The sequence below is a fragment of the Melopsittacus undulatus genome, chromosome 8, assembly GCF_012275295.1.
Source record: "Melopsittacus undulatus isolate bMelUnd1 chromosome 8, bMelUnd1.mat.Z, whole genome shotgun sequence".
Taxonomy (NCBI): domain Eukaryota; kingdom Metazoa; phylum Chordata; class Aves; order Psittaciformes; family Psittaculidae; genus Melopsittacus; species Melopsittacus undulatus.
Genome location: NC_047534.1, coordinates 2823165 through 2847789, shown reverse-complemented (window position 1 = coordinate 2847789; position 24625 = coordinate 2823165). Strand labels below are relative to the sequence as shown.

Below are 24625 nucleotides of genomic sequence, written 5' to 3'. Positions count from 1 at the left end.
GGACAGACACAGACCCCAATGCAACACCCACCTAATTCCCCCTCTCAGCCTATTTCCTGCTTGAAAATCACTTATTTACATTGTCATGCTCCAATGATGTCCTATCTGGGTATCCAAATAACAAATAACCTAGCAGAAATCCAACTGCATGCTCTGGCACAAAAATCAGAAGTACATTTGTGCATTTGCACATACCTTCCCACTAGAAACACTGCAGCAGGTTTAGATCATTTTAAATACGCAGCATCTTTTAGTCTCTGGTGTATGCAATAGTCTGTAGAAGCTTAGTGATAAAGCTTCCTATAATTGTCAGATTTCCTCCAGGCAGGCACCAATGTTCCCTCATGTGTTGCTAATGGGTTGTGGAATTAGCATGGCTGTTTATTGTTATGCTGCACAGAAGGAGAAGTGGCAGACAGGCCTATGTCTGAACTTCCCCACTGCAGGCAAGGATGCGACAGTGCACTTTCACTGCACAATAACCAGAGAAAAGACACCAGAACCCATTTTAACTCCTATATGGTCATTTACTTTTCTATAACCATCATGAAAAAGGATTCAGAATGCTTTCTAATGGAGGGAAACAACTCCATTTTACGGTCAGGGGAACAGACACAGAAAGGTTCCACAACTGACAGCAAAAACACAATCCTCTAAGATTTCCCAGCCTTAAGAGGACATGAAGCAAGTCTCCATCTTCTAGATGGGACTGTTAAGTTGCCAATCTATCCATTTATCTTTTATGAAGTCTTCTTGCTTTAGAGTTCTCTATCAGAACCCAGACACTTCTCCTTCAATGAAGAACCTATGTACATGCACATCTGTCCTTCCCTGCCCATCTGGATATATTGTCTTTACCTATAAAAACCTTGCCACATTTCTAATGATGACAGCATGTTTCAACACCGAAGCAGACAGTCCTTATTTGAGGCAGCAACGCAAGGAAGCTGTGTACCTGAATGAGGGCTAATACTTTATCCTGGACAATAGTGGGGGGGTTATTCTTGGGCGAGATGATTTTCACCAGGACACCATCGATGAAGTCACGGTTTGCCACCAAGACATGGAAGCGATGGCCGCAGTTCTTCACACAGGTCTCCAACACCTACACACACAGAGGAAAACATTCATTGCTGCTGCAAAGCTTGATCACACACACAGCAACTATGGGCTTGGTTTCTGATTTTGGGGGGTTTCTCCCCTTTTTAAAGCTTTTGAAGGGAGAAAAAGAAGATAGAGGAGAAATTATACTTATAGGCTTAATTCTTCTCCAGTTTTACCAGAAAGCTTCCTCTTTACACACACATTCAGATGTACTTCACTCACCATTACCCATACTGACCGCTTCTGTGACCTACCTTCAAGGTAAAGAAACATAAAGCTTCTTCCTCTTCAAAGCAGAACTTCCCAACCTGCACAGCTATGTACACAGCATCACATCAAGAGCAGAGGACATCCTGTCACAGTGAAATATCACCGTGCTGTGGCACTCCACCATTGTCTATGTACCCAGAACACAGCTGGGCCCAGTTGCTCCGAGCTATAAGCCATGTTTTAGAGTTGGGAATTCAGGTGAATGATCTTCACTCATTCAAAACCCTCCCTTGTGAATGCTCTGACAGGTTATACTTTGACACATTTTCCCCCTGCAACCTAGCTGGAGGCACCTTCCACTTGCCATTCAACTGCCATGGAAGAACAGCTGTTGGTTTTTCTCTGAAGAACATGATTAGCATGGAGATAAATCCAATGCGTCACTCCTTACAGCCATGCCTAATAACCACTGCGACTCTGTAGCTGAGGAGGCTGTAATTACTCCCCTACTTCAGCTACTCTCATCAGCCATGATGACACGGACTCGTTCCTGATGAATTTCACCCTTCCCTGCACAATGGATATGCTCATGGCTTGGGCTTTGGTAATCTGTCAAAATGACAATCCAGGAGAGGAAAGGGCAAGAGGACTGAAAGTACAGTTATGCTTTGTCAGGGAGACGTAACAAGAGCTCTGTGATAGAATCACACAGGTCCCCTACCCACAGCAGTGTAATTCCCTGTAGCTACTGCTGCAGCAGAGCCTGGCCAGCACTGCGCACTCAGGAGTGCTGTGCTGCTCAGCAAACCCCTGGCAAAAGCCATCAGCAGGAAAGGTCACTGGCAAAATACCTCACACCTTCCCAGTGCTGCCTAAATGCTCTGAATGTAATTTACACTTTATTGAGTGAAATTAGATCAGCAGAAATGAGTGTGAGGCTCCTACAGGGATCCATTCACGAGGGAAATTGTGCATCAGCTCCTTATGAAGCTGAAAATCTGGCAAGTTCATCATTCTCACTTGCAGATATGCCCATAGCTGTTGGAGTGGAGAAACAGCTGGACACAGGGTGATGAGAGGAGAAGGGGAAGCCCCAAAGGGTACTCAGACCCATTTGGGCTACTTTAGCTTTCCTCAGCCAGTACTTGTGATGAGTAAGAGCCCTGAAAAAACCCAGGAATCAATTGAGTCAGAAAAACGCTATGCAAAGCTGCCAGGAACAGTCCCCAAGGAGGAGAGGAGGCAATTGGAGAGAGGAAAAGGGCAGAGCAGTGGCTGTTAAAGCAAATAGTGTGTGTATTGAAGAGATTGCCAGGGAAAGCAAAAGGACAAAAGAGAAGGGTTCTGCCCTTTCGAGGCATTCCAGCCTGCCGCCACTCACCGTCAGTGCCAGCATGACCTCTCTGTAGTTCTTGTTTCCGTTCAGCCTCTTCTTCAGCGCTCGAATGGCATCCTTGGGGCTGAGGGAGAAATGCATCAGCTCAGACACACTTTTCACATGGCATATATTGTGGGGAAAGGAATCTTTTCCCATTTCCAGCTGCACACAGGCATAGGTGTTAACTTCAGATGGCTTGACTACCAATAGGGTCACGCACAATGATGGGAAGAGACAAGGTATCACAGAAGTCATGACCAGAGCAACATCTGAGGCCTCCAAAAAGGCAGGATGCTGATCAAGCAGGAAAGACTGTCAGCTACTCAAAGGTCTAGGGTGTAAGACCAGTGACCAGCTCTGCAAGCAGCACAGCTTTGCTGATGCTGAGGGAAGTGTATCAGAGGTTTCCATGCGAATGGCTGGAATTAATGGCACTGCAAAGAGATACAGCTGCTGAAAACAAGAACCCCAAAAGCATAATAAGCTCAGTACCCTCTCCAACAATGTGCTTTTCCTGCCAAGCAGAGGCTGACCACAAAGTGCTGCATCATACAACAGCTTTCTGAAATGGCTACAGAGAACTGAGCAATCCATGCAACCACATTCATCACAGAATGGTTTGGGCAGGAAGGGACCTTAAAGCTCATCCCATTCCAACCTCCTGCCACAGACAGGGACACCTTCCACTAGAGCAGGTTGTGCACACTATGAGCATCTGCCCCCAAACTCGCTCCTCCCATGTGGAGTGCAACTGGATGAAGATCACGGTCATGAATCTCTCAAAGCTTGCTGAAGTAGCACATACCCTTCTTCTGTCTCGTTGATAATGTCACAGATCTCCATGTTCAGTGTCCAGTCTTCGCTCTGCAGAGACCCATCTGTGGCCTTTTCTGTAAAGTAAAGAAAAATCAATCTTTTTCATCTTCCTCATTAGACTTCAATCTATCTTCAGTTACTCTGAGCTCAAACTACCCAGTAGAAGGAAGATAGGGGCAAAAAAGAAGTCCCCAGTGCCAGTAAGCAATGTCAAACCTTCCTTCCTGGCTTTAGGGATCAGCACAGAGGTTTCCAGACAGCATCCATTATCCCCCGAGCTCACTACCTTCAGCCCACATAGATGGGCTGCTCTTCAAAGACTCCTCAATTCCTGGCAGAGCAGGCAAATGTCAGCTAATTCCAACTTAAACTTCTCAAATGCTGCACTGTAGGCAGGTTATGAGGTAGGAAAATCTCCCCCAGATCAACATGACCTCCCCTCTGGTTCAGTAGCTAACACCTCCACATGGATTGAGCGAGGAAAGACAGCAACTTGGGAGACAGAATTCAAGGGAATCCAGAATTCCAGTGTGAAAAGAGCATTGAAGCACATCAAATCAGTGAGTATGTGATAGTTCAAGTCATAATATCATTCATGAGCACCTCTTTTTAGCCAGGAGCCTCCTATTCCTTCCCATACGTGGTGCCTCAGTCCCTGCTTGCCTCCTGCTCCACACTGTTTCCTCTGTTTCCTCTCCATCCTAGGGCTCCCAAGCACAATCTGCCTTCCTCCTGACTCCCAAATGTTCCCTCACTCTCTGCATGGCAGCTAAGTCACTTCAGCATCAGCCTAAACACAAGGGATGACCTACAGCACTGTGACAGTGGCAGATGCCAACTGTTGGCAGTGTAATTTATAGACGTCTGCAAGAGTAGCATAACCATAACTTCAAGTAAGCAGTTGACAAGAACTATTTCCTCCTTGGGATTTCCTCCTAAATCAATATAGTTCTGTCTCGTGGTGCTTAGAACAGCCCCTGAAGTTTTCACACTCCTCTCCTGCAGCACTCAAACCCTATCTGCATGACACTCAGAAATGCTATCAAGTTGAACATAAACCCTGTCACCAAGGAGACCTACAAAGGGGACCTTTGAGCTGAACACAACCTTCTCCTCTACATTAGTCTGGCTCTGTCTGCATTCCATGGCAGAAGGCAAACAAAACCCATATTTAAGATGTGAAATAAAGCAAGCCAGAACAAAACATCAAGCTTTTATATGTCTGCAAGCAGAAACAAACCCATCTTCACCATTTATCCTTCTGTCTCCACATCAGCCCCCAAGCTGACCCCCAGAACAAGGCCAACCCTGTTTGAGGACATGAGGCTCCAAGGACTTCACACATCTCGCTCTGTTTACCAAGGATGCTTTTCCCATTAACATTTCTAGCACTGTGACTGAGGATACAGATGCCCACAGGCCATAATTATGGGACATGAATGGAGAAAGACTGTGTCTGGGTAATTTAAGTTTCAGTGACTTATCTACACTGCAATAGTAGCTAAAGCAACTCCACCAAGGACAGTAACTACAGGAGACTGAGACAAAGCCAGAGAGCTATGCAAAACCCAAGCAGAGAGTGCTGAAAAGAAGCCATCTAGCTCCAGAAGGGAGAGGATACCATGGAAAAGGAGATTATGGACCTCATTCTTTGCAGGCTCACTTCCCATTCGGAGGCAGTGCGGGGGGGGCAATGCAGATCATTGCACAGGGTCTTACCCACAGGGGAACAAACAGAAGGTGCAGAATTCCCAGTTCCAGGTCTTCTTCAGCCATCACCACCCATGGGAAAGTTCACTTTGACAACAACTCTCTTTGAGGAGGAGCCTCAGAGATGCATGGCTTCCAAAATGTCCCAGTAAATCCTGGACAGGTTATTGAGTACTCTGAATTTACTGCATTTAGGCTATGCTAGGCAGGGATTCTCTTAAGGAAGAGTGCAGGCAGAGCTGTTTCATGCTTTCTGGGATACAGGAATTCATCTGTGCCAGTACTGAAACTGTGGCTACAAAGATGACCAAGACTCCCTTTTTACCAGGAGTCACACAGAAAAGGGGCAATGGGTACAAATTACTGCTGGGGAGATTCCAACTGGACACAAGAGGAAAATACTTCCCAATGAGAACAACCAGCCACTGGGAAAATTTCCCTATGGAAGTGATGGATTCCCCAGTGCTGGATACTGTTAAGATGCAGATGGACAGGGTGCTGGGACATCTAGTCTGGGTCATGCTTTGCCTAGAAAGGTTGGACCAGATGATCCTTGAGGTCCCCTCCATCCTCTTGTGCTGTGATTCTATGACACATCTTTGTGCACAGCTACTTGTAACAATCACTTTTATTAGTTGCATTTTGTTCTTATACTCCACATAAGACTATTTTATATGTGATCTGCCTTCATGTGCATACAGTACCTGCTCCTTAGGAAAACATTTTATTTACCATCAGGGAAAAAACCTTTCATATCCAGAGATATGAAAGAAAACATCCCTACATCTGCTCTGCTGGGAAAGGGGAGTCCCAAAGGATTCAGTGCTGCAAAATGAGAGATTACACCTTAAATACAGAGTATTCCTTTAGCTAGTCCTATGATTTGTTTTCTTAATCTAGAACTATATTAAAGAATTTGTGTGTTTTTGACAGCATCAGGCAGCAACTTTGCTCTGCTCTAAATGGCTGTGGAAAATGCTGCTGCTGCACAAAGCTCCCAGCCCATTCATTCACTGCTCTGCTAAAACCCATGCAGTGAAGGGTCATTTTGTGTATATGGCAGCACTCCACAGCTAAAAACTGTGCTGGTTTGGAGATGGAGTGCAGGGATGCTGCTGCAGTGCTGCGCAGAGGTAGCACAGGAATGCTCCTTAGGGGGCCCTTATAACCTCATTGCATTTCCCTTCTGAGATGCACTAAGGAAAACCAAATCCCCTCTTCCCAGAGAGGTTGGCTACCACCTTCTTGTTTCTGTTCTTCAGCTGGAGTAATGCATGGTTGAACCTGGTGTAACCCAGATTTGCCACTGCAGAGCTCTCTCTGCTGTTACAAAGGAGTTAACTCACTGCAGAGAAGGCACAGGAGGTGGTGTGTGATGGGGCTGAAGAACAGCATTACCCTGCAAGAAACTGAGAGCCTGGAGATCTCTTGCAGAACCAAAGGCAGCAGGTTGGATCTGGATTTCTGGTGGAACAGCTCTGCCTACACTCACCTGTAAGACAATCCCTGCCCCACACATCCAAAATGCAGGAAATTAAACATGCTCAATAACCTGTCCAGGATTTAATGGCTTCTTTGGAAGCCATGCATCTGTTTGATGCAAAATAGGTATGACTGTCACATATCTATGGCTGCCCCATCCCTGGCAGTGCTCAAGGCCAGGTTGGATAGGGCTTGGAGCAGCTGCTCCATTGGAAGGGGTCCCTGCCTGTAGCAGGGGGTTGGAACTGGATGAGCTTTAAGGTCCCTTCCAACACAAACCAGTCTGGGATTCTATTATTCTATGTTTTTATGACAAAGATTAAACAGATTTTGGAAGCTATCACAACTGCTCCTCTCCTCTGCTCTCATGAGACCTCACCTGGAGCATTGTGTGCAGTTCTGGTGCCCTCAACATAAAAAGGACATGGAACTGTTAGAACAAGTCCAGAGGAGGCCACAAGGATGATTAGGGGCTGGAGCAGCTCCTGTATGGAGACAGGCTGAGAAAGTTGGGGCTGTTCAGCCTGGAGCAGAGAAGGCTGCGTGGAGACCTCAGAGCAGCTTCCAGTATCTGAAGGAGGCCTACAGGGATGCTGGGGAGGGACTGTTCATTAGGGACTGTAGTGATAGGACAAGGGGTAACGGGTTCAAACTGAAACAGGGAAGTTCAGGTTAGATATAAGGAAGAAGTTCTTTCCTGTGAGGGTGCTGAGGCACTGGAATGGGTTGCCCAGGGAGGTTGTGAATGCTCCATCCCTGGCAGTGTTCAAGGCCAGGTTGGACACAGTCTTGGGTGCCATGGTTTAGTGTGAGGTGTCCCTGCCCATGGCAGGGGGTTGGAACTGGATGATCTTCAAGTCCTTTCCAACCCAAACCATTCTATGATTCTATGAATGGCATGCAAAGCATGCCAATACCCTTTTAAAAGTCACCAGTTCCTCAGTCTCATTAAAAGGCATCTAAATAGCACTGGCTCACACCAAGGCTGGATCACTACCAAAGGATCCCGGAGTGACATGAGAATGTGAAATCAGACAAGGAAGAAGGCAATGAGCAGGAGTCCCTCCTGCCCCTCCCTTGCTGAACTAAAGAGTTCATGGCATGGTTTAATAGCACAACAAAAGGGCTGACACCTCCCAGCCTGGTGCCAAAGGCACCCTACACACCTCCTGACCCCAGAGCAGCTCCCGGTGCTGTGTCAGTGCTGATTCAGTCCCTGCAGGAGCTGGGGTCTCCCACAGAGCCAGGATACCAGCAGCAGGATGGTCGCATCTCCCAAATTAAAGCAGAAATGCTCTGGTAGAAAGGAAGCCAATCTGGCACCCTGGGCCTGACACTCCACAGACCTCGGGCACTGCATATGCACACACAAGCATTAGCTTATCTTTAGCCTGCAAAGAAAAGGAGGCAAACAAAATGATGCTATTTTTCCACTTCACACCTTCCTTCTGAGATTTAACTCTTGGGGCTCCGTTTCCATGCTCTGCCAAATGGCAGGATCAGTATTGCCCTTCTCACACTGAGGTCCTGCACCTTTGCAGTGTAGGGTTTGCAGTGTACACAGGCTCAGGGCACACACCAGCCCAGCCAAGCCTCTTGCTCTGCCCTGAGAGATGTCATCACACGGAAACCCAAGTCAGGAACACCTGTGGAACCAGCTGGTAATAAACAGGCAGGGCAGGAATGCAGGAAGAAAACAGAAGGTCTTTGACCACCCATCCTGAACCAGCTCAAGTCACCTAACAAAACAATGCTAAGACTGGTTGTCTTCAAGAAGTTAACTCTCAATCCATACTCCTCATGCTTCTAACTTACATACAGATGTGATAAAGCAGAATTCCTCACTCTTCCCTGCTTCCCCCTTACAGCACTCATCTCTGAGCATGACACTGAAAATAGCACTGGAGACAGCCTCAAGACTCCAACGTGTGCAGTCCCCATCTCAATTGGAGTGTGGATGCTCTTTAACTCACATGCCATTGATGCAGCAGAGACTGAGCGCTGGAAGCACTGAGAACAGCTCCTGTGGCTGAATGATGAAAGGAGGCACAACCAGCGTGGAGATCTCCCTAGAAAGGTCTGTCTCTCAGTACCAGTGACTGTGGTGCTGGATAGGAAAAGGAAGAGGTGCTGCACTAACAACAACTCACATGGAATGACAGTGGGAGAACTGTGCTGTTTTCTGCCTGAATCCCAGAACCCAGTGAATGAACAGATCTCTGTGCTCAGAGAAAGCACAGTTTTCCCTTGGGGCTTCTCCAGATGTTGCTTCAGAGACTCTCGATACATATGTTTAGGAAGGATTACACACAAAAATCACCTTCTGTTTACACAGGAAGCATTCACACCCCAACAGAGAGATCCAAGAGCAAGCTCCAACTCCAACTCTCTCCCATTCCCTCCGACAGCATCTTCAGGCAGCGTAAAACATCTTGTTTGGGGTGTTTTTCTGCTTGGAAGTTCAGAAGATTGTGGTTCTTAGATCTCTCTGCCTCTTAACAGTCCAGCTGCCTGCCAGCTGTGCTCCAAGCCTCACATTAGCAAATCAAACAGTCAGATGCGCTCTATTTCACTGCGTGATACATGACAGGGAAGAGAAGAAGCTGCAGCATTAGCGGGCCTTTACTTCCATCCTACTGGTCCCCCTCTTGTGGGTGCAGGAAAAGCCTCTCAAATCAAGGGCTATCACTAAGGTCAAATGCAAAATGCTTTTACAGCAGGGACAAAGGTCCTTGAGGGGAAAACAGATGCAAGGCAATGCAGAAGAGGCAGGACAGCTCACAAGGGAAGATAAGCTATTGATGGAGGCGATGGCATCTCTCCCTTGAGCTGTAGCTTATAGAATTGTGCTGCTTTAAAGCATCTCTATGTTTCATGGCTGCAGTTTCTCTCAGATTCAACAAATCAGCAGTGACCTGCACAGCACCATCAGTAAGACATGGGGAAAAGACCATACAGAGGCCATGGAAGCAGATTTCAGCTGTCCAAGCAAAATGAAGATAAGACTAAAGATCCTCAGTATCCACATAGCTACTGAGTTCAAGATACCTCACTTGGAAGATGGAGATAACCAGAATGACACACTTGGATACTCCTGGACTTCACAATCTTGCTTTCTCTGTTTTCTTTCAGAAAGACAGTCACAGGCATTTAGACATTATGGTACCAAGAGAAGGTTTTTTGCCTTTTGATCAAAATGCTGCTATTAAAGAAAATAAATGGGACTTATTCAAGATGCCAGATCAAAACTCAGCTCCTGAAGTGACTTAGTCCAAAACCCCTGCCAGTTTCTTTGTTCGAAAGCACAGCTCCAATAGCAGTTTTCAATTAGCCACCTCACTGCTCCGAGTCCTTTTTCTACATTCCTTATTTCACACTGCTCTGAAAATGCTGAGCTTCACACTTCCAAAGGAACAGGCAGTCAGCTTGAACAAACGGGCTCAATCGGAACGGCAGGGCATTACAGAGAACGTGAGCTGGGTTGTACTGCTCAGCACTGGTCACCCACTTCGACCGTTGTGATTTTGCAATTGATTTTAACTATGCTCATGGTGAAACTCTTTGGGATGAAGTCATTTATCCTCCACTCCTTGTTTCAACCGAGTTTCGTATGCTGAATAAACAAATAACCATGGTTTGAGTTGAAAGGGACCTTAAAGCTCATCCAGCTCCAACCCCTGCCATGGGCAGGGACACCTCACACTACAGCAGGATGCTCCAAGCCCCTGTGTCCAACCTGGCCTTGAGCACTGCCAGGGATGGGGCAGCCACAGCTGCTCTGGGCACCCTGTGCCAGCGCCTCAGCACCCTCACAGGGAAGAGCTTCTGCCTAAGAGCTCAGCTCAGTCTCCCCTCTCTTGGGCAGGTTCAAGCCATTCCCCTTGGCCTGTCCCTACAGGCCCTTGTCCCAAGCCCCTCTCCAGGTTTCCTGCAGCCCCTTTAGGCACTAGCGCTGCTCTAAGGTCTCCCTGTAACCTTTTCTTTCACCCTGAAGACAAGAGAAGCTGAAGTATATGTGCAGAGTGAATGTTTAGCTCCAATGATGTTTGAAGGCTCAGGGGTAAACTGGGAGCTGTCATTTTCCCCAGTTAACTTTCAGGTTTTCCTCTTCCTGGAGCTGCTGCCCAAATGCCAAACTTCTCCAGACCTTTCTGAATCACACTTCCCTGCAACCATGAAGAAGCAATATGCAATTACTGGGCCTAAGGTCCACATGATATTCAGAGTTATGCTACAGCATTCCTGTGATTTAGATATGCTATAGGAAAGACGTCACCCCCCAAACTCTCTGGAGCAGGAAGCTATAACTGATTAACTGAGCATATTACAGCAGTTTCAGCAGCAGAGCAAGGTGAATGGATTAACACATTAAATATTAACAGTTGTACAACAAAGATGGTTTTCCTTTCATGCTCAGAGCTTCTCCTGAACAAAACCAAAACAGCAGTCCTTATAATAATCACATAGGAGGCAAGGGAGTGTATCAGTTCAGTTTATCACATCTCGTAAGTCTCAATGCATTTACAGGTTGTAAAACCAGATGGACCTCCCAGGACTACACTATTATATTGTGCAGGAATGGCCTGACAGGGTAACCTAGTCCAGGCAGTTTCTGTACTCAGATGTCATTCATCTGAGCACAAATGATGCTTTAGTCATAGCCTTTAAGAGCATTTGGAATGCGGATCTGCAGCAGAACGGTGTGTTTCTGTACAATAAAGACTTCTGTTATGTATCTTCTCACTGAAGTTCCCCCATCAGCAGAAATTGCTGCTGCTGACAGCATGCTCCGCTGAATGACATGTATAGAAGTTGCTCTCTTTCAAAACAGATGGCAGAAAGAGACTACTGCTTCTTTAAACCCAAGCGAAATCCCTCCCACTTCTTCATTCTCCCTAGCTTTAAAAGCAACACACAACCTCCTGCCTCCCTCCTATGCGCTGTACACTCATTAAAGCAAGCGTGTTGACCCATGTACTGTAAATAGCTGTCCTTCAGAGCTAGGTCACACAGCAGCAGCTCAGAGAGCCATTTGTGTGATTCACAGGCACTTCTCCCCAAAACTCTGCTTGCACTGCACGTCTCCTCACCTCTTTCAGCAATGACCTTGGCCAGATTCCCATCTCCCTGCAAAGCCACGATACTCATCCTCTGGTGCCACTTTACAAGTGACAAACAAGGACCTGCTCGCTTCAATAGGCTAAAGCCTTCAATCAGGAATGTCAACGCAGTTGGAAAATATACACCCTGTATTAATGGATTTTAGTGGATTTGAATGGAGGTGTTTGCTGTGTGATTTACTGCAGGGAAGCAACAACCCAGCTACTCCTTCGTGACATGCCACATCTCATGACAGACTGTCCCCTCGCATGGCTGGATAGGTGGAGATGATGGCTCTGCTTGGCAAACATCTGTGATCTATGAGGCCATGCTTTCAGCAGTGATATTATCACACTCCATGTGTCCATCTAGATGAGAGGCATGAAAGCATACATTAAAACCTTCGAGGTGATAAAATGCTCCCCCTTGGATTTGCCTTGTCTGAGTCTGACTGCTATGACTTGTCCATATGACTCTGCACAGGAGAATCAGTCAGTGCTGTGCTACTTCAACAGGTCAGTGCATTAGGGTGGTGAGCCAAACCTCCTCCTCCTTTGGCCACAGTAAGCTGCACACCAAATCACCCCAACATCCAATCATTTCCATAGCCAGAACTCAGCTTGCCAAAGAGCTTTTATTTCTCCAATGAATTTGGATGACTGGGGGAGCTCCTTGTTCCTTAACTGGGGCTACCAGGCCCTTAACTGAAATCTCAGCTATTACACCACATACCAGATGAGTAACTCCTGTTGACCAACAGTAGAAATACAACATTTCTTAAGAGCTGAGTCTTTGCCTGTCCCCAACCTGAAAAACCCTACATTAAACTAGAAAAAGCTGCAAATAGTCTTTTCCCAAGCACCCCTTAGCACCTGAGAAGCTTTTCTCACCAGAAAGAGAACTCACAACAGACAACCCCAATACTGCAAGAAAGCTCTTAAACAGCTCACACATAGACATGAATTTGTCCTAATGCCAAAAAGCATTTGCTAAAAGAGGGGAGGGGAAGAAAAAAACCCATGCATTTTACCAGCCTTAACTTAAATCTGAGAGCAGGGGCAGCTGAAAGGACTGATCTCCTTCTCAAGTTCTTTGCTAACATGCCTGAAGGCTCTATTTTCCAAGTCACACAGAACACCAGGATGACAGCTCCTTAAATAAACTGTTGCAAATGGCTTTTTTAAACATTTCCCCCCCAAAAGGCAGGAGAACATCACTACAATACAAAGCAGAATGTATTTGACAGGAAGATACTACCAGGAGTTAAGAGGGAGGGAGAAAGGAGTATTCTATGCATCCAGATGCAGTTTTACCACCCAGAACTGCAGGCAGAGAGGTGTTCCAATCTGATAGCTCAGCTGCACAAGATGTCAAAGCAGCACCAAGAGCAAGGAGGTGGCCTCATGTGTGCCTTGCTGCCCTGCTCAGGACATCAGCAGCATCCAGTCATTACAGGTGAGACCAAAAGGAATAACTTTATGGAAACTTGTAGCTGATCAGAGTGGCAGTGAGCCCTATTTGAAATCTATCAGCTCTTGATGGCCAATTTTGTACTACATGAGTAAAGCAAGTTCTAATAACTCACTTGGGACTTCACTCCAGTACTTACAAGCGACGTGCTTTTCATATTCATAAAACAAACCTAATTGCCTTTCATGGATGAAATGTTTGAGGAATTTTTAATCCACGTCAGCTGCACACTGAAAATCCAGCCCCGTATATTTAGACCTCTCCCTCCCACCCACTCCCTTGGAACATGTTTGCTGCAAACAGATTCCAAGGCAAAGAGAATCCATCAGGCTCCTACATTAGTATTATTTAGATCAGTTTTAGGGGTTACTCAAGTCAATTGCCCACATTCTCACACGCTTAAAATGAACTGAAAACACTGATTACATTTAATGAGGGGCCAAAAAAAAAGGCAGAATCTTCCCATCCTGCAAAGGAAGGAGCTGTAAGAACAAGTTTACTCCTTAGCTGCAGTGTGCTACAGAAGATTCTGTGTTAAGAATGAACTGAAGCAACTCCTGCAGTGATTATTGCATGTGCATGTTCCCCTACCCAGCTCTATTACTATGAAGGTGAGAGCTGTCTCCTCTGGCAAACCATGATTATCCCATATGTAGAAGTAGGCAGTGAGGAGCCTCCTCTCACACTGCTCTATAAGATAACAGCACACCTGAGCACAAGGCAGCTTGCTCCCATCCCATTCAAACTCTCCGTGGCTTGAAGATCAGTGTCTGCAATACACTAAGTGTTCTCACCATGGGAAAAGGGGAGAGCTGGCTCTTGCTCCTCTAGGTACCGGGAATCACTCCTGCCAATTCTCATTGAAGGGCTCTGTTGCCAGCTGCCCATTCCAAGGAGCCAAGCTTGCTATGCCTGTTGAAGCTTCCAAAGTCTTCTTGGGAAAGCTGAGTGCAAATCAGGTGATATTAACCAGATGCATGTGTGCAATTCCAGCCTGTCCAGGCTGAGAAATGCAGGTTCCTTGGTCTCTAATAACCCCACTAAAAACACTGCTCCATTTCTGCAGCCCTGCTTCTCAAGTGCATTGCCACAGATAACTCTGAAAAAGACTGATAAATAGAAGATGTCAATGCAAGAAGTGCAGATCAAGCATGCACCTGCCTATTTCTGAGGCTGCCATTTTAATTTCCCCTTAAGTTTCCATTCCCCAACTGGTGTTATTGAGTCATGTAACTTCTTCACGTCAGGAACTGTCCCACTACACCACATTCCACTGCAATTGCCTGTTGTACATGATGCTATTACTGTGGTAAAAGTAAAACCAGTGTGAATGTGCAGGGGATTGCATTTTACTTGGGGAAAAGAACTATATTGGCCCTTGGGCAGTTGAAATTCTAAGTGGAACACAGGTTCTGAGCATGGCTTACAAAGAGTTTGGCTCAAAGTGAACCCTAGCAAATGAAAAAGGCTGACCTGAAGAAAGGGCACTCTGAAAACTGAGGAGCAGGGATGGGAAGGGAACTTTCCCAGTGTGAACATACACAACCCTCCTGGAATGCACAGAGAACCAGCTCCCCAGTCCTTGCTGCTTATAGCTTGTGAATGGGAGATTAGACAGGATACTGAATACCAAATCCAAACCCCACTGGCAGTGTGACACTGATACCTGTTGGTGCCACTGCTCCTGCTTGGGAAAGCAATGGGTACCAGCACCAACCTGCTCCTGTTTGCTGGTGACCCACTCAGTGACTGCGCATCACCAGCTTCAGCTGAGTTTAAGCCTCTCCTGGGTACCCCTAACGTTTGAGTGGATCAAGAGTTTCTCAGCTTCCTCTGGCTTTAATGTTCATGTACACTGTGCACGTCCTTCCTCAGCCCAGCAGCAGCTTCCTAAGCAACCAACAATATAATGAAACAGTCTTTTTGAAAGGGTGCCCTTTAGAGGTGTAAAGCTTGCCTGAGAGAGGTGGCAACGTTTCAGCTCTCTCCTGGTGACCAGCAACAACCAGCATGCAGACTAAGGATTGCTTTAATGGATGCTACATCTGAAATACATCACTAGCTGCACCAAGAATCAAGGCCGATATCCTTTAAGGAACTCGGTTGGAAGAGGGATTTCTTGCTCACTGGCTATGCCAAGTCATAGGCATTGATGAGCATTTTAAAGGTGGGGTTTATGATAGGAGGTAAACCCCATACAGGATCCAGTGTTCAAACTGACCACTGACCCATTTGGGATATTTGTTGAACTTTGATCATGTCAAGTCTGACAGCTGCTCAAATTGCTCATTACACTTGTAAATACAAACTGATCTCACTCTGCCATTAGGCAGCCACTGTAGAGTTGCCATAACAACTTCTTGTCTAATAAGTGATTTCAGATTTCCCATTCTTTGCACTAACAGAACATTTCACAAAGGTCTGAGATGGCTCTTTTCATTAAAATACCCTTCTAATTAGAAGAACTCAAAATCAGGAGAGAAAGAGCAGCTCAAAGATAATGAAAATCAAGCCATTTACTACAGCTTAACCATCAGATAGAGTAACTCGAACCCAAATACAAGCTGGATCCTACTTAACCTCTGCCTCTCACTCTCAATCATCTCCATACCCCATAACAACTGCTTGGAAAAAGACAAGCCAGAGTTCAGGGAATAACTGGTCACAATGTGGAGACTGATTTCCAGATGAAATATCCCAAATGTTCTAATAAAGTTTGTCTGTTTTCTCTATTAATACCTTACATTAGGAACCAATGAACTGGTTAAATTCCTTAACACTGTCAGAGCTGCTCAAGGTACCTTTTTGAGGTTACAGGCAGGAAGGAGGTCCTTTTCCTTCCAAAAGGAAGGGAAATGCAGAAAACTAGAACTGAGACAAAACTAAGGTTAAAAAACACAGACTAATCAGGAAATACAAGGTTTTAAGAGGGACTTTCTGCATTTACTCATCTCCACAAGATCTGCGAATGCTTTGCTATTTGGGACAAATACAAAGCTGGCCACACTTTTTGCAGGAGATGCATCCTACACAAATACAGGGATGATGCAACACATCCATGTTAACAATATCCTCATCCTCCCTGCGCACATTTGGGAAGCAACAAAGTCTCTTGCTTTCAGAATAAGAAGCCAAGGCTCTGCAAAGCTCTGGGGTTCAAGCACAGTTTAACGCACCAATCTGTGCCTCCACTTGTGTGCATTTGCTTTGATCTAAATTTGAACAAAGAATCTCTTCCCAAAGTAATGGAAGCCAGAAGGTTTCTGAGGACCAGCTGGGGAACAGCCTGCCTTCGCCTGCAAGAAGAAAGCAAGATTATGAACCACACAAATGATTCAACAGGTCTCTTCTATCTTCTCATCTTTGAGTCTCCTAATGCTCTGAGACTACGTGGCTAACACTGAGCTGCTAAAGGGTTTCTGGGAGCTGAGAGATACTGAAGCATGGGTACGTAGTCTCTACATAACCCTGCCAGGGATTGCCCAAACACAGGCAGGGTATATACATAAAGGGACTTTTCTTCCTTAATCCCTGATTTTGAAATGAGCTACTACATTATGGGCCCTACCTTATAATTCTGACAGGTACAGAACGATCACAGAGTGTGTATTTAAATACAAAGACAGTGCTGCCAATAACAGGCTGGCTGCATTTATGTGCATCTCCTCTTGAGCAATGGGAAGAACACCTACAGATTGGAAGATGTGGTTCCATGAGTTAGGTAAAGACACGTTTACCTGCAGCAAAGGACCTGCTCCTAAGGGAAGAGAGAAGCAAAAGCAAAGCCTTTAGACCAGTGAGGTTTTGTTCTGAATTTTAAGAGTCCTTTCCCATTGATAACAAACAAGTGAGCAAGGCAATCGGGGAGAACCATCAGCAGAATGGCTAAGCAAGCAAAGCAGATTAGGTTTGTCCATCCGAGATAGGATCTGTACCTTCAGCAACAAGTTTCTTCTATGTAAAACCGTAACAATTCCCTACAGAGATGCAGAAATGGATAAGCCATTCTGGATGATCTGCGCAGACTCATCATAGGGAGGAAGATGATGCTCTGCAGATTGGCCTTCAGGTCACTTCAACTGCTCAGGGCTCCTACAACACTTCCTTCGCCACTGTGTTCTCCAAGCATTTTTTGCCTGTATATTACATGGATTTTGAAACCAAAACAGGGGGTGAAACCATTTACCCAAATACAAAATACCACATGAGGAAGGAGACTGCCAGGACAAGCCTGATGAGCACCAACCCTGCAGGAACCATGCAGCACCTTTCCCCCCAAAGGATCATCATAGAATGGTTTGGGTTGGAAAGGACCTTAAGATCAGCCAGTTCCAACCCCACTGACCGTCAGCACTGAGGATGCTACCAAATGCCTCCATCCTCTTCAAGGGATGCTTAATTAAAACCTCACCATAGTTTATGAAATCAAAGGGAAGTCTCAGTAATTTAAACCTGTTCTTAATCCAGCCAAGGCAAACACACAATGCTGCTATTTTTGGTGAGAACACTTTTGGCTGAAATCTGAAATCAGTTGGAAGGGTCTGTGGGGATTTTCTAACTGTGCTTTTAGTCAAGCACATATGAAATGTGCAGTTTAAAGACACAGTATGTGAACAGAGAGGCAAACTGGGAACGAGCTGTCCTCACACTGCAACCTCTCACATCGAGGTCTCTATTAGAAGCATATGGAGTATATATTTAAGTATCTTGTGCTGGAAGAGATAAAACTGCATTACTCAGAAATGCATGTTCTAATACCTTCATGAACTACAATCTGCTTTTGTGCCTATAAAATAAATCCAGTCTTAGAGCCTTAGTATTAAATGGCATTATACTAATTACCCAGCTTCACACATGTATGTAGTTTCTCCAAGTTGCCAGATCCATGACTCAGGAGTTATTTGCTCCTTTAAAAAGCAAAGAGAGCCATTTTCATATTCCATGCCAATCTGCCTTACAACAGAAACCATTGTCACAAAGTGAAAGCAGATCCAAATAATCTCATAAAACTAAAGCACTTTATCAGACTCTCTTTTGCATGACTAGCACTAAATGAACAGCAGGGGGTTGGATCCTTCCCAACTGACCAGCTATAGGAATACCTATAAAAGCACTTAAACTCTAAGGAAAGAACTTCTTGTGCTCTCTTCACTGCAGGAAAACACAAAGTTCACCTTTCTGATATCATACAGCATATGCTGTGGGCATCTAGTTACTGCTACCTTGTCCTGAGAAGAGCTTCCCATAGAACAGGGCACAATACTTCAGTGGTTATAGTTTTATTTCATTACAATGCAATGAATGAAGGGAGAGAGGATGCAGGCGCCAGCAGCACGCTGCAAACACATCACTTTATTGGTACCAGATCCTAAGATTATGCTGTGCACATTAAGCACTGACTTCTGGTGCTGGGGAAAGGTTTGTCTTTAAAAACGTGGTTTACTTACAGCATAGCAAAGTAGAAAGTTTACTCTGAGGGGGACTTGTGTATGTGGACACGAAAGGCTGGGTTAATTCCTCCTGGGGGATTACCATGGGCTGCTGGCTGCAATACATTCCTCTATTCCTGCACGGAGCCATCAACTCATTCATTTAGGAGCCACTTTTATTCCAAGACTCATAAAAATCTTGAGACAGAAGAAACCTGAAGAAAGGCCTTAAGTGCTTCTTAGGGAAAGGAAAATAAAACGGTGTTTATGCACCTCCCAAGCGGAGGCATTTTCTCATTAAAGGGAGGGGAATGAACCAGCAGCTCTGGAAACAGACTCTGTTCACCACATTTATTATCAATTTAACAGCCCTGAATGGAAACTGCGAGTGCTTTTGATAAAAATCAATTGCAAAGCTGTCTGCCTCACCGGTGCTTCAATAAAGTGCCTCGGTATCTTTTGCTGAAGCCTTGTTTTCATAGCCTCCTTAAACAATACTCTCTATTAAACCACTGTACTGTTCCTCCTCTGGAAACAGCTGGTCTGAACCAGCACCCCTCATTCAGACCTACCTTCAGCAGCAGGGAACAGGGGGGTAAACCCTGATCAACACCCCCAGTTGTGCAGAACACCTTCATTCCTACTATATAGTTTCAAATTACCTTTCAGGCCTCTGTGCATTAAGTCTGGTGCTGGACCTCTCTCTCTGGAAGTCTTAGGCTCCAAGTCAAGCAGTCCTGAGCTTGAAAGGCTGACTTCAGCACCACACAAAGCCCTGACCACAGCCCTTCCAAACCGGACCTGGATGTGCCCATCCATCACCCCATTTCACACATCACTGCCCCAAATCGCCCCTTTCAGCCCTAAGGGAGCTTGGTGGGAGCTGAGCAAGACTTGGTTTAGATTCAAACACATCAGCACTCTCCTGAAGTCTTTGTAAAATATCGAGAGGTAAAAAAAATACCCTAAAACACTACAAAATGGAACTGGTTTTCCTGTGTCCTCACGTGGAAGCCATATGGTCTATATCAAGTAAGCAAAAATGAAGGCACCAGCACTCCCCATTCTTGTAATTCAATCAGCTTTAATCATCTGAGATATTTCTGCTAACCGATGGCAAGGGTATTTGTTCTAATAACCTTGAATCGAGTGGTGACACTTTAAAGATGGCTCCCTTGAACAAAGAGAGATAAAACACAATTTATGGCAGGATGTTCAATCTCAAGGCAAATTCCCACTACTGTAAATTGCTGCTTTTTCCCCCAGGCCAGCCCCTCACCATACAGCAAGCAGTCTGTCTTTGCTGGTTTACTGCCCATCCTCCTGCACTTCTCCTCCTCACTGCTCTGGAGGCCTGTTCACAATAATCCTTCTCTAAAGATTTAGTCCATTGTATTTACAGCACTAAGTGGGGAAAAATCAACAGCTCGGTTATAAGAACCAGGCCAACACCCAGAGCCACAAAGGATCAGAAACCTGCCATACTCAGCAGCCTATGAAGCCCACAGCACCCAGTTCCACCCTCCAGACCCTTGCCAACTTCTCTAGGGCTGGTGGCACAACCACCCCTCAGCTGGCCAGAGCCACCAGCACAAGCTGCCAATGAAAGCTCCAGTGCCCTCCGGGCTCCCTGTGCAGCATCACCAATGGTTACTGGGTTCAATGCATGCTGAGCATGCAGCACTGGTTAAAAGCCATTCACAGTACACCAGGAACAACACACAAGCCCTAGACCTTCCCAAGGAAGCCTGCTAGGAAGCACTGACCACTAAGATGGGCTGAAGGGACCAGGAGGACTTCTAAGTGCCTTGGGATGCTGAAGAGCACCATTTGCTCACACAGCCTTTGGGGAGTATTGGATTCTGCTACAAAGACCTGGCTGAAGCTTTCAGTTTATATGCAAAGTGATGCTATTACCTCCCTCCAGGTAAAAGGCAATATGGAATGAACAAGATAAGTTGGAATCTCTCAGCCAGCAGCCCAGCACCTTCACACAACAGCCCCATCAAAAGCTACCTCATCCACTCAGCAGAGGACCTTGCTGGAGGCGTAAAGGCAGTTCAGTGTCCACAGGTCAATCAAAGCATCAAAGCAAAATTAAGTGTGGTTTGTAATTACTGGCCATGGTGATGGCTTATACAGCTTGGGTTCTGCCACCACTGGAAATTAAATAGAGGCTATTATAAAGCCAGTTCAAAAATCAGGTAGCTTTCAGCAATGAGGAACCTGGCTGCCGTTTAAACCAGCACTTTAGATGCAGGAGACTCCATCCATCTCCATTACAAATCCTCCGAGCTCATCCTTGCATTACTTTGCCACATTAAGCAAAAGAGTTCACATAAAAAGCCTGTCTGGCTTCAGACATTATCCAGCTAAAGAGGAGGAAAGGAGAAAATCCCTTGTATTACCTCCCCGAGCTCTCCCCAAACCTTCTCCCACATCTTTGTTCCTTCTCTGCAGACATCGTGTAGCCCTAATTAAATCTTCATGTGAACTCCCTGCTACTTCCTGGCAGAGCACACACATTCTTGGTGTGCTGATGGACCTACAGGATTTGCTGCACTCCTCCCTTCTGGTGAGTGTTAGGCCTTGCTTGAAAACATCACAACTGTGTTCAACACAATATGTTGAACCAGAAATACCAAATCATTCAGTTCCTTTGAAAGGATGAAGAGGAACATAAGTGAAAATCATATTCCACAAGCTCATTGAAAAAAAAAACCCAAAAAAGCCTGTGGAAACAGTGGGCAAATAGCAGTGTCTGAGAACAAGGCATGCTTTTGTTTCCCTGTTGTCTCAGAGAAGGGATAACTGACAGGGATATGAGAAGCAGAAATATCTTCCTTCCAAAACAAGATCTGCAGCTCCCTCTTCTCCCCCCTGGAACCAGAATCCATTCTTAAAGTGCAGTGGAATTTTGCATTAAGGGAAGCTGCATTAGAAGCCCCTCACACCCCTCCCAGCCTTAGCTGATGAAAGCAGCTCCTTTGGAGCTTTGTCTTCAAAGCTTCCAAGTTGGAAGCAACTGCTCAAAGAGGGGATGGAAGAGCTGTGAAAACCTTTGCAGAGGTTGGAAAGCAGAAGGTTAGAAAAGCAGCTTTTAGTGCTAAACACCCCCCCAGCAATTCTTAAGGAAGCCCCTTTAAAACACTCACTGATGCTAAAAGGAGCTGACAATAGATGAGAAATGATTGCCTTCCCTTTAACAGCACTCACTGTAGAAGGCCTGTCCAAGCAGCTATCAGCCAGCTGTCCCGGCAGATGTGGTCATATGGCCAAGCACAAAGCAAAGGCACTTTAAAAGCATGTTTAACTTTCCCCATTCCCATTATTACCCTCAGCACTTCTCTCCTTAAGCAGATGAAATAACCCCAGATGGCTAAAGCAAACCAGCAAGTCATAGAGATGCTCCATAGAGCCTGACAAAGCAGAGTCCAGTCATTTTCAGTGCATGGTGGGAGACTCTCCCATGTGAGGGCCTTTCACCTCTGCAAGGTGTGGGTGAGGAAACTGCTATAGAAGAACCTCAGGGCTTTGAGGCCATGAGCAGATCCCCTGCCAAATGTTTCCACTTTAATTTCCAATTGGAAATTGAAGGAACAAATGGACCAATATTCCATAAATTAACATGGAATACCTATAGGTTATATAAGCTATATATAAGTCCTAAACAAGGCATTAGAACTGTTGTTTTGAAACGCATTCAACTGCACATGGCCTTGGCTCCTGGGACCCCTCATTGCAGGAACCTGAGCTGCTCTGCTGCTCCTTCCCAATGTAAGGGATCTTTCAGTTCTTCAAGGTCCAAGAGAAGAGAGCAGGAGGCAAAACCAGGCCACCCAACCATGGGCAAGGCACCAAACTCTGCACAACTGGTGCCCAGGCCTCCTCCCATGGTCCTGGCTGTGGCAACCCAGCCCAAAACCAGCCCTGCCACAGCTGAGAGTGGATGCATCTGTGGGAGGGAAGGAAGGAGGAGCAGCCACAGCAACCAGGGAAGGCCTTCGCCAGTCTTAGAGTGGAAGCACAGCCAAAATAACCTGCCCGATGTCCACAGAGCTTTAGCAAACCACACCTGAAGCTCTGGGCTGAAAACAGAGCATTGTATCCCTAAACCTCAGCACTCTCCGTGCACATACACAGGACCGGGGGGTTCCACACTTTGGGTTAAAGGCAGCAGAACCCCAGAGCTGCTCCGTAACCAAGCACACACAGGGAGGAGAAGGGAGTGGGGAAGCAGGGCAACGACTTCTCCTCATCCACCAACCACCCTGGAGTGGTGTTGCTCCCTCCCCATGGCAAACAGCCTGCCCAAGGCCACCACCCCCCATACTGCTGCCCACAGACCCCTCTGTGACCCACACATACAGCACCCACCAGACCCAAACCCCTCCACGGCCAGAGCCCCCCCAATCCTCCATTAGCACTCATCTCCTCCAATTAACCCCCAGTTAATACAGTTACCTCCAATTAACTCCATGGGCCCCCCCCCAGGCCTTCACTGACCCCCCCCACATCACCTCACGGCCCCACCGCCCGGAGGCCCACAGCCCCCCCATAACCCCGCTGTCCCTCCAGCCCCTCCTCGCCCCCTTACCGAGGCTCTGCCCCACCGGGGTGCTGAAGGGGTTCCCCAGCAGAAACTCCATCTTGGGATGACAACAAACAGCGGCCTGGCGGCCTGCTCTCCCCCCCTTCCCCGTCCCTCACCCCGCCCTGACTGACAGCCTCACAGACCAATCGCAGCTCGTTTTATCGAGCAAGTCCCGCCCCCTCGCGGTTGATTGGATAATGGATGGACACCTCCTGGATTCATAGGCTAAGGGGAGTGTCCATCACTGTCAACCGAAGGGCACGCCCCCGCGGTAGTCCCGCCCTCCTGTTGATGGCCACCGATGCTGTCATTCCTCATTGGGCAGCGGCCAAGCCAATCTCTGGTATTATTGGGAGAGAGGGACGTCAATCAAGCGAGCCTCCTCCCGCCCCCAGGGCACGGTGCCGGCGCTGATTGGCTGACACGGATTTCTCGCGCTCTGATTAGCAGCCGGCCTTCCCACCCACTCGCTGACTATTGGTGGATGAGCCTGTCACGTGGCCTCCCTTAGCAACGCGCCGGGGCTTCCTTAGCAACCGGAGGCGAGGCGCAGGTGAGGGCCGGGCAGGGCCGCGGCCTGGCCCTGGGTGGGAGCCGGGGGCAGGCGGCAGCAGACCGGGATCAGACACTGACAGGCAGGGACAGGACCCATTCTGTGCCAGGGATATGGGGCTTGACCCGGGGCTGGGGTCCGGTGGGCACCAGCTTTGCGTCTGGAGGCTGACCCATTGCTGGCACAGACACCCGTGCGGTTCCCTGCCGTATCCTGGGCTGCATCCAAAGGAGCGTGAGCAGCAGGGTGAAGAAGGTGATCCTGCCCCTCTGCTCTGCTCTCGTGAGATTTCACCTGGAGCATTGTGTGCAGTTCTGGGGTCCTCGACATAAAAAGGACATGGAACTATTGGAACAAGTCCAGAGGAGGCCACGAGGATCATACAAGAGCTGCTCCAGCCCCTGATCGAGACAGGCTGAGAAAGTTGGGGCTGTTCAGCCTGGAGAAGAGAAGGCTGCGTGGAGACCTCAGAGCAGCTTCCAGTGTCTGAAGGGGGCCTATAGGGATGCTGGGGAGGGACTATTCATTAGGGACTGTAGTGATAGGACAAGGGGTAATGGGTTAAAGGAGAGAACTCTCTAAACCATGCATTTATCTTTCCTGTCCTGTGCCAAATATCAGCAGAACTTATTCCATAACTACAGACACCTCACACAAGCAGGAGTTGGATGATTCCTGTCCCTCAGACTGATTCATTAACTGGGCACAGCTCTAGGAAGATAAGAAGTCTCCTTGTTTCCCTTAGGGATATTTAAATGACAAAGAGCAGAAGGGTTTGA

The 24625-nt window shown here is 46.8% G+C and overlaps 1 protein-coding gene across 3 annotated transcripts in view; it reads right to left on the bottom strand.

Annotated features, from left to right (window-relative positions):
- The window catches only part of TOM1L2 (target of myb1 like 2 membrane trafficking protein), a 56405-nt gene extending 33007 nt beyond the window's left edge, over positions 1 to 23398 (bottom strand). For all 3 annotated transcript variants that reach the window (XM_005142346.3, XM_034065209.1, XM_034065210.1), the window contains exons 1-4: positions 23297 to 23398; positions 3498 to 3582; positions 2696 to 2774; positions 956 to 1105 (exon numbers count right to left, since the gene is read on the bottom strand). In XM_005142346.3, coding sequence (XP_005142403.1) covers positions 956 to 1105; positions 2696 to 2774; positions 3498 to 3582; positions 23297 to 23348 — 366 coding nt within the window. In that variant the 5' untranslated portion in view covers positions 23349 to 23398. The remainder of the gene's footprint in view (positions 1 to 955; positions 1106 to 2695; positions 2775 to 3497; positions 3583 to 23296) is intronic.
- Positions 23399 to 24625: the final 1227 nt, after the last annotated feature.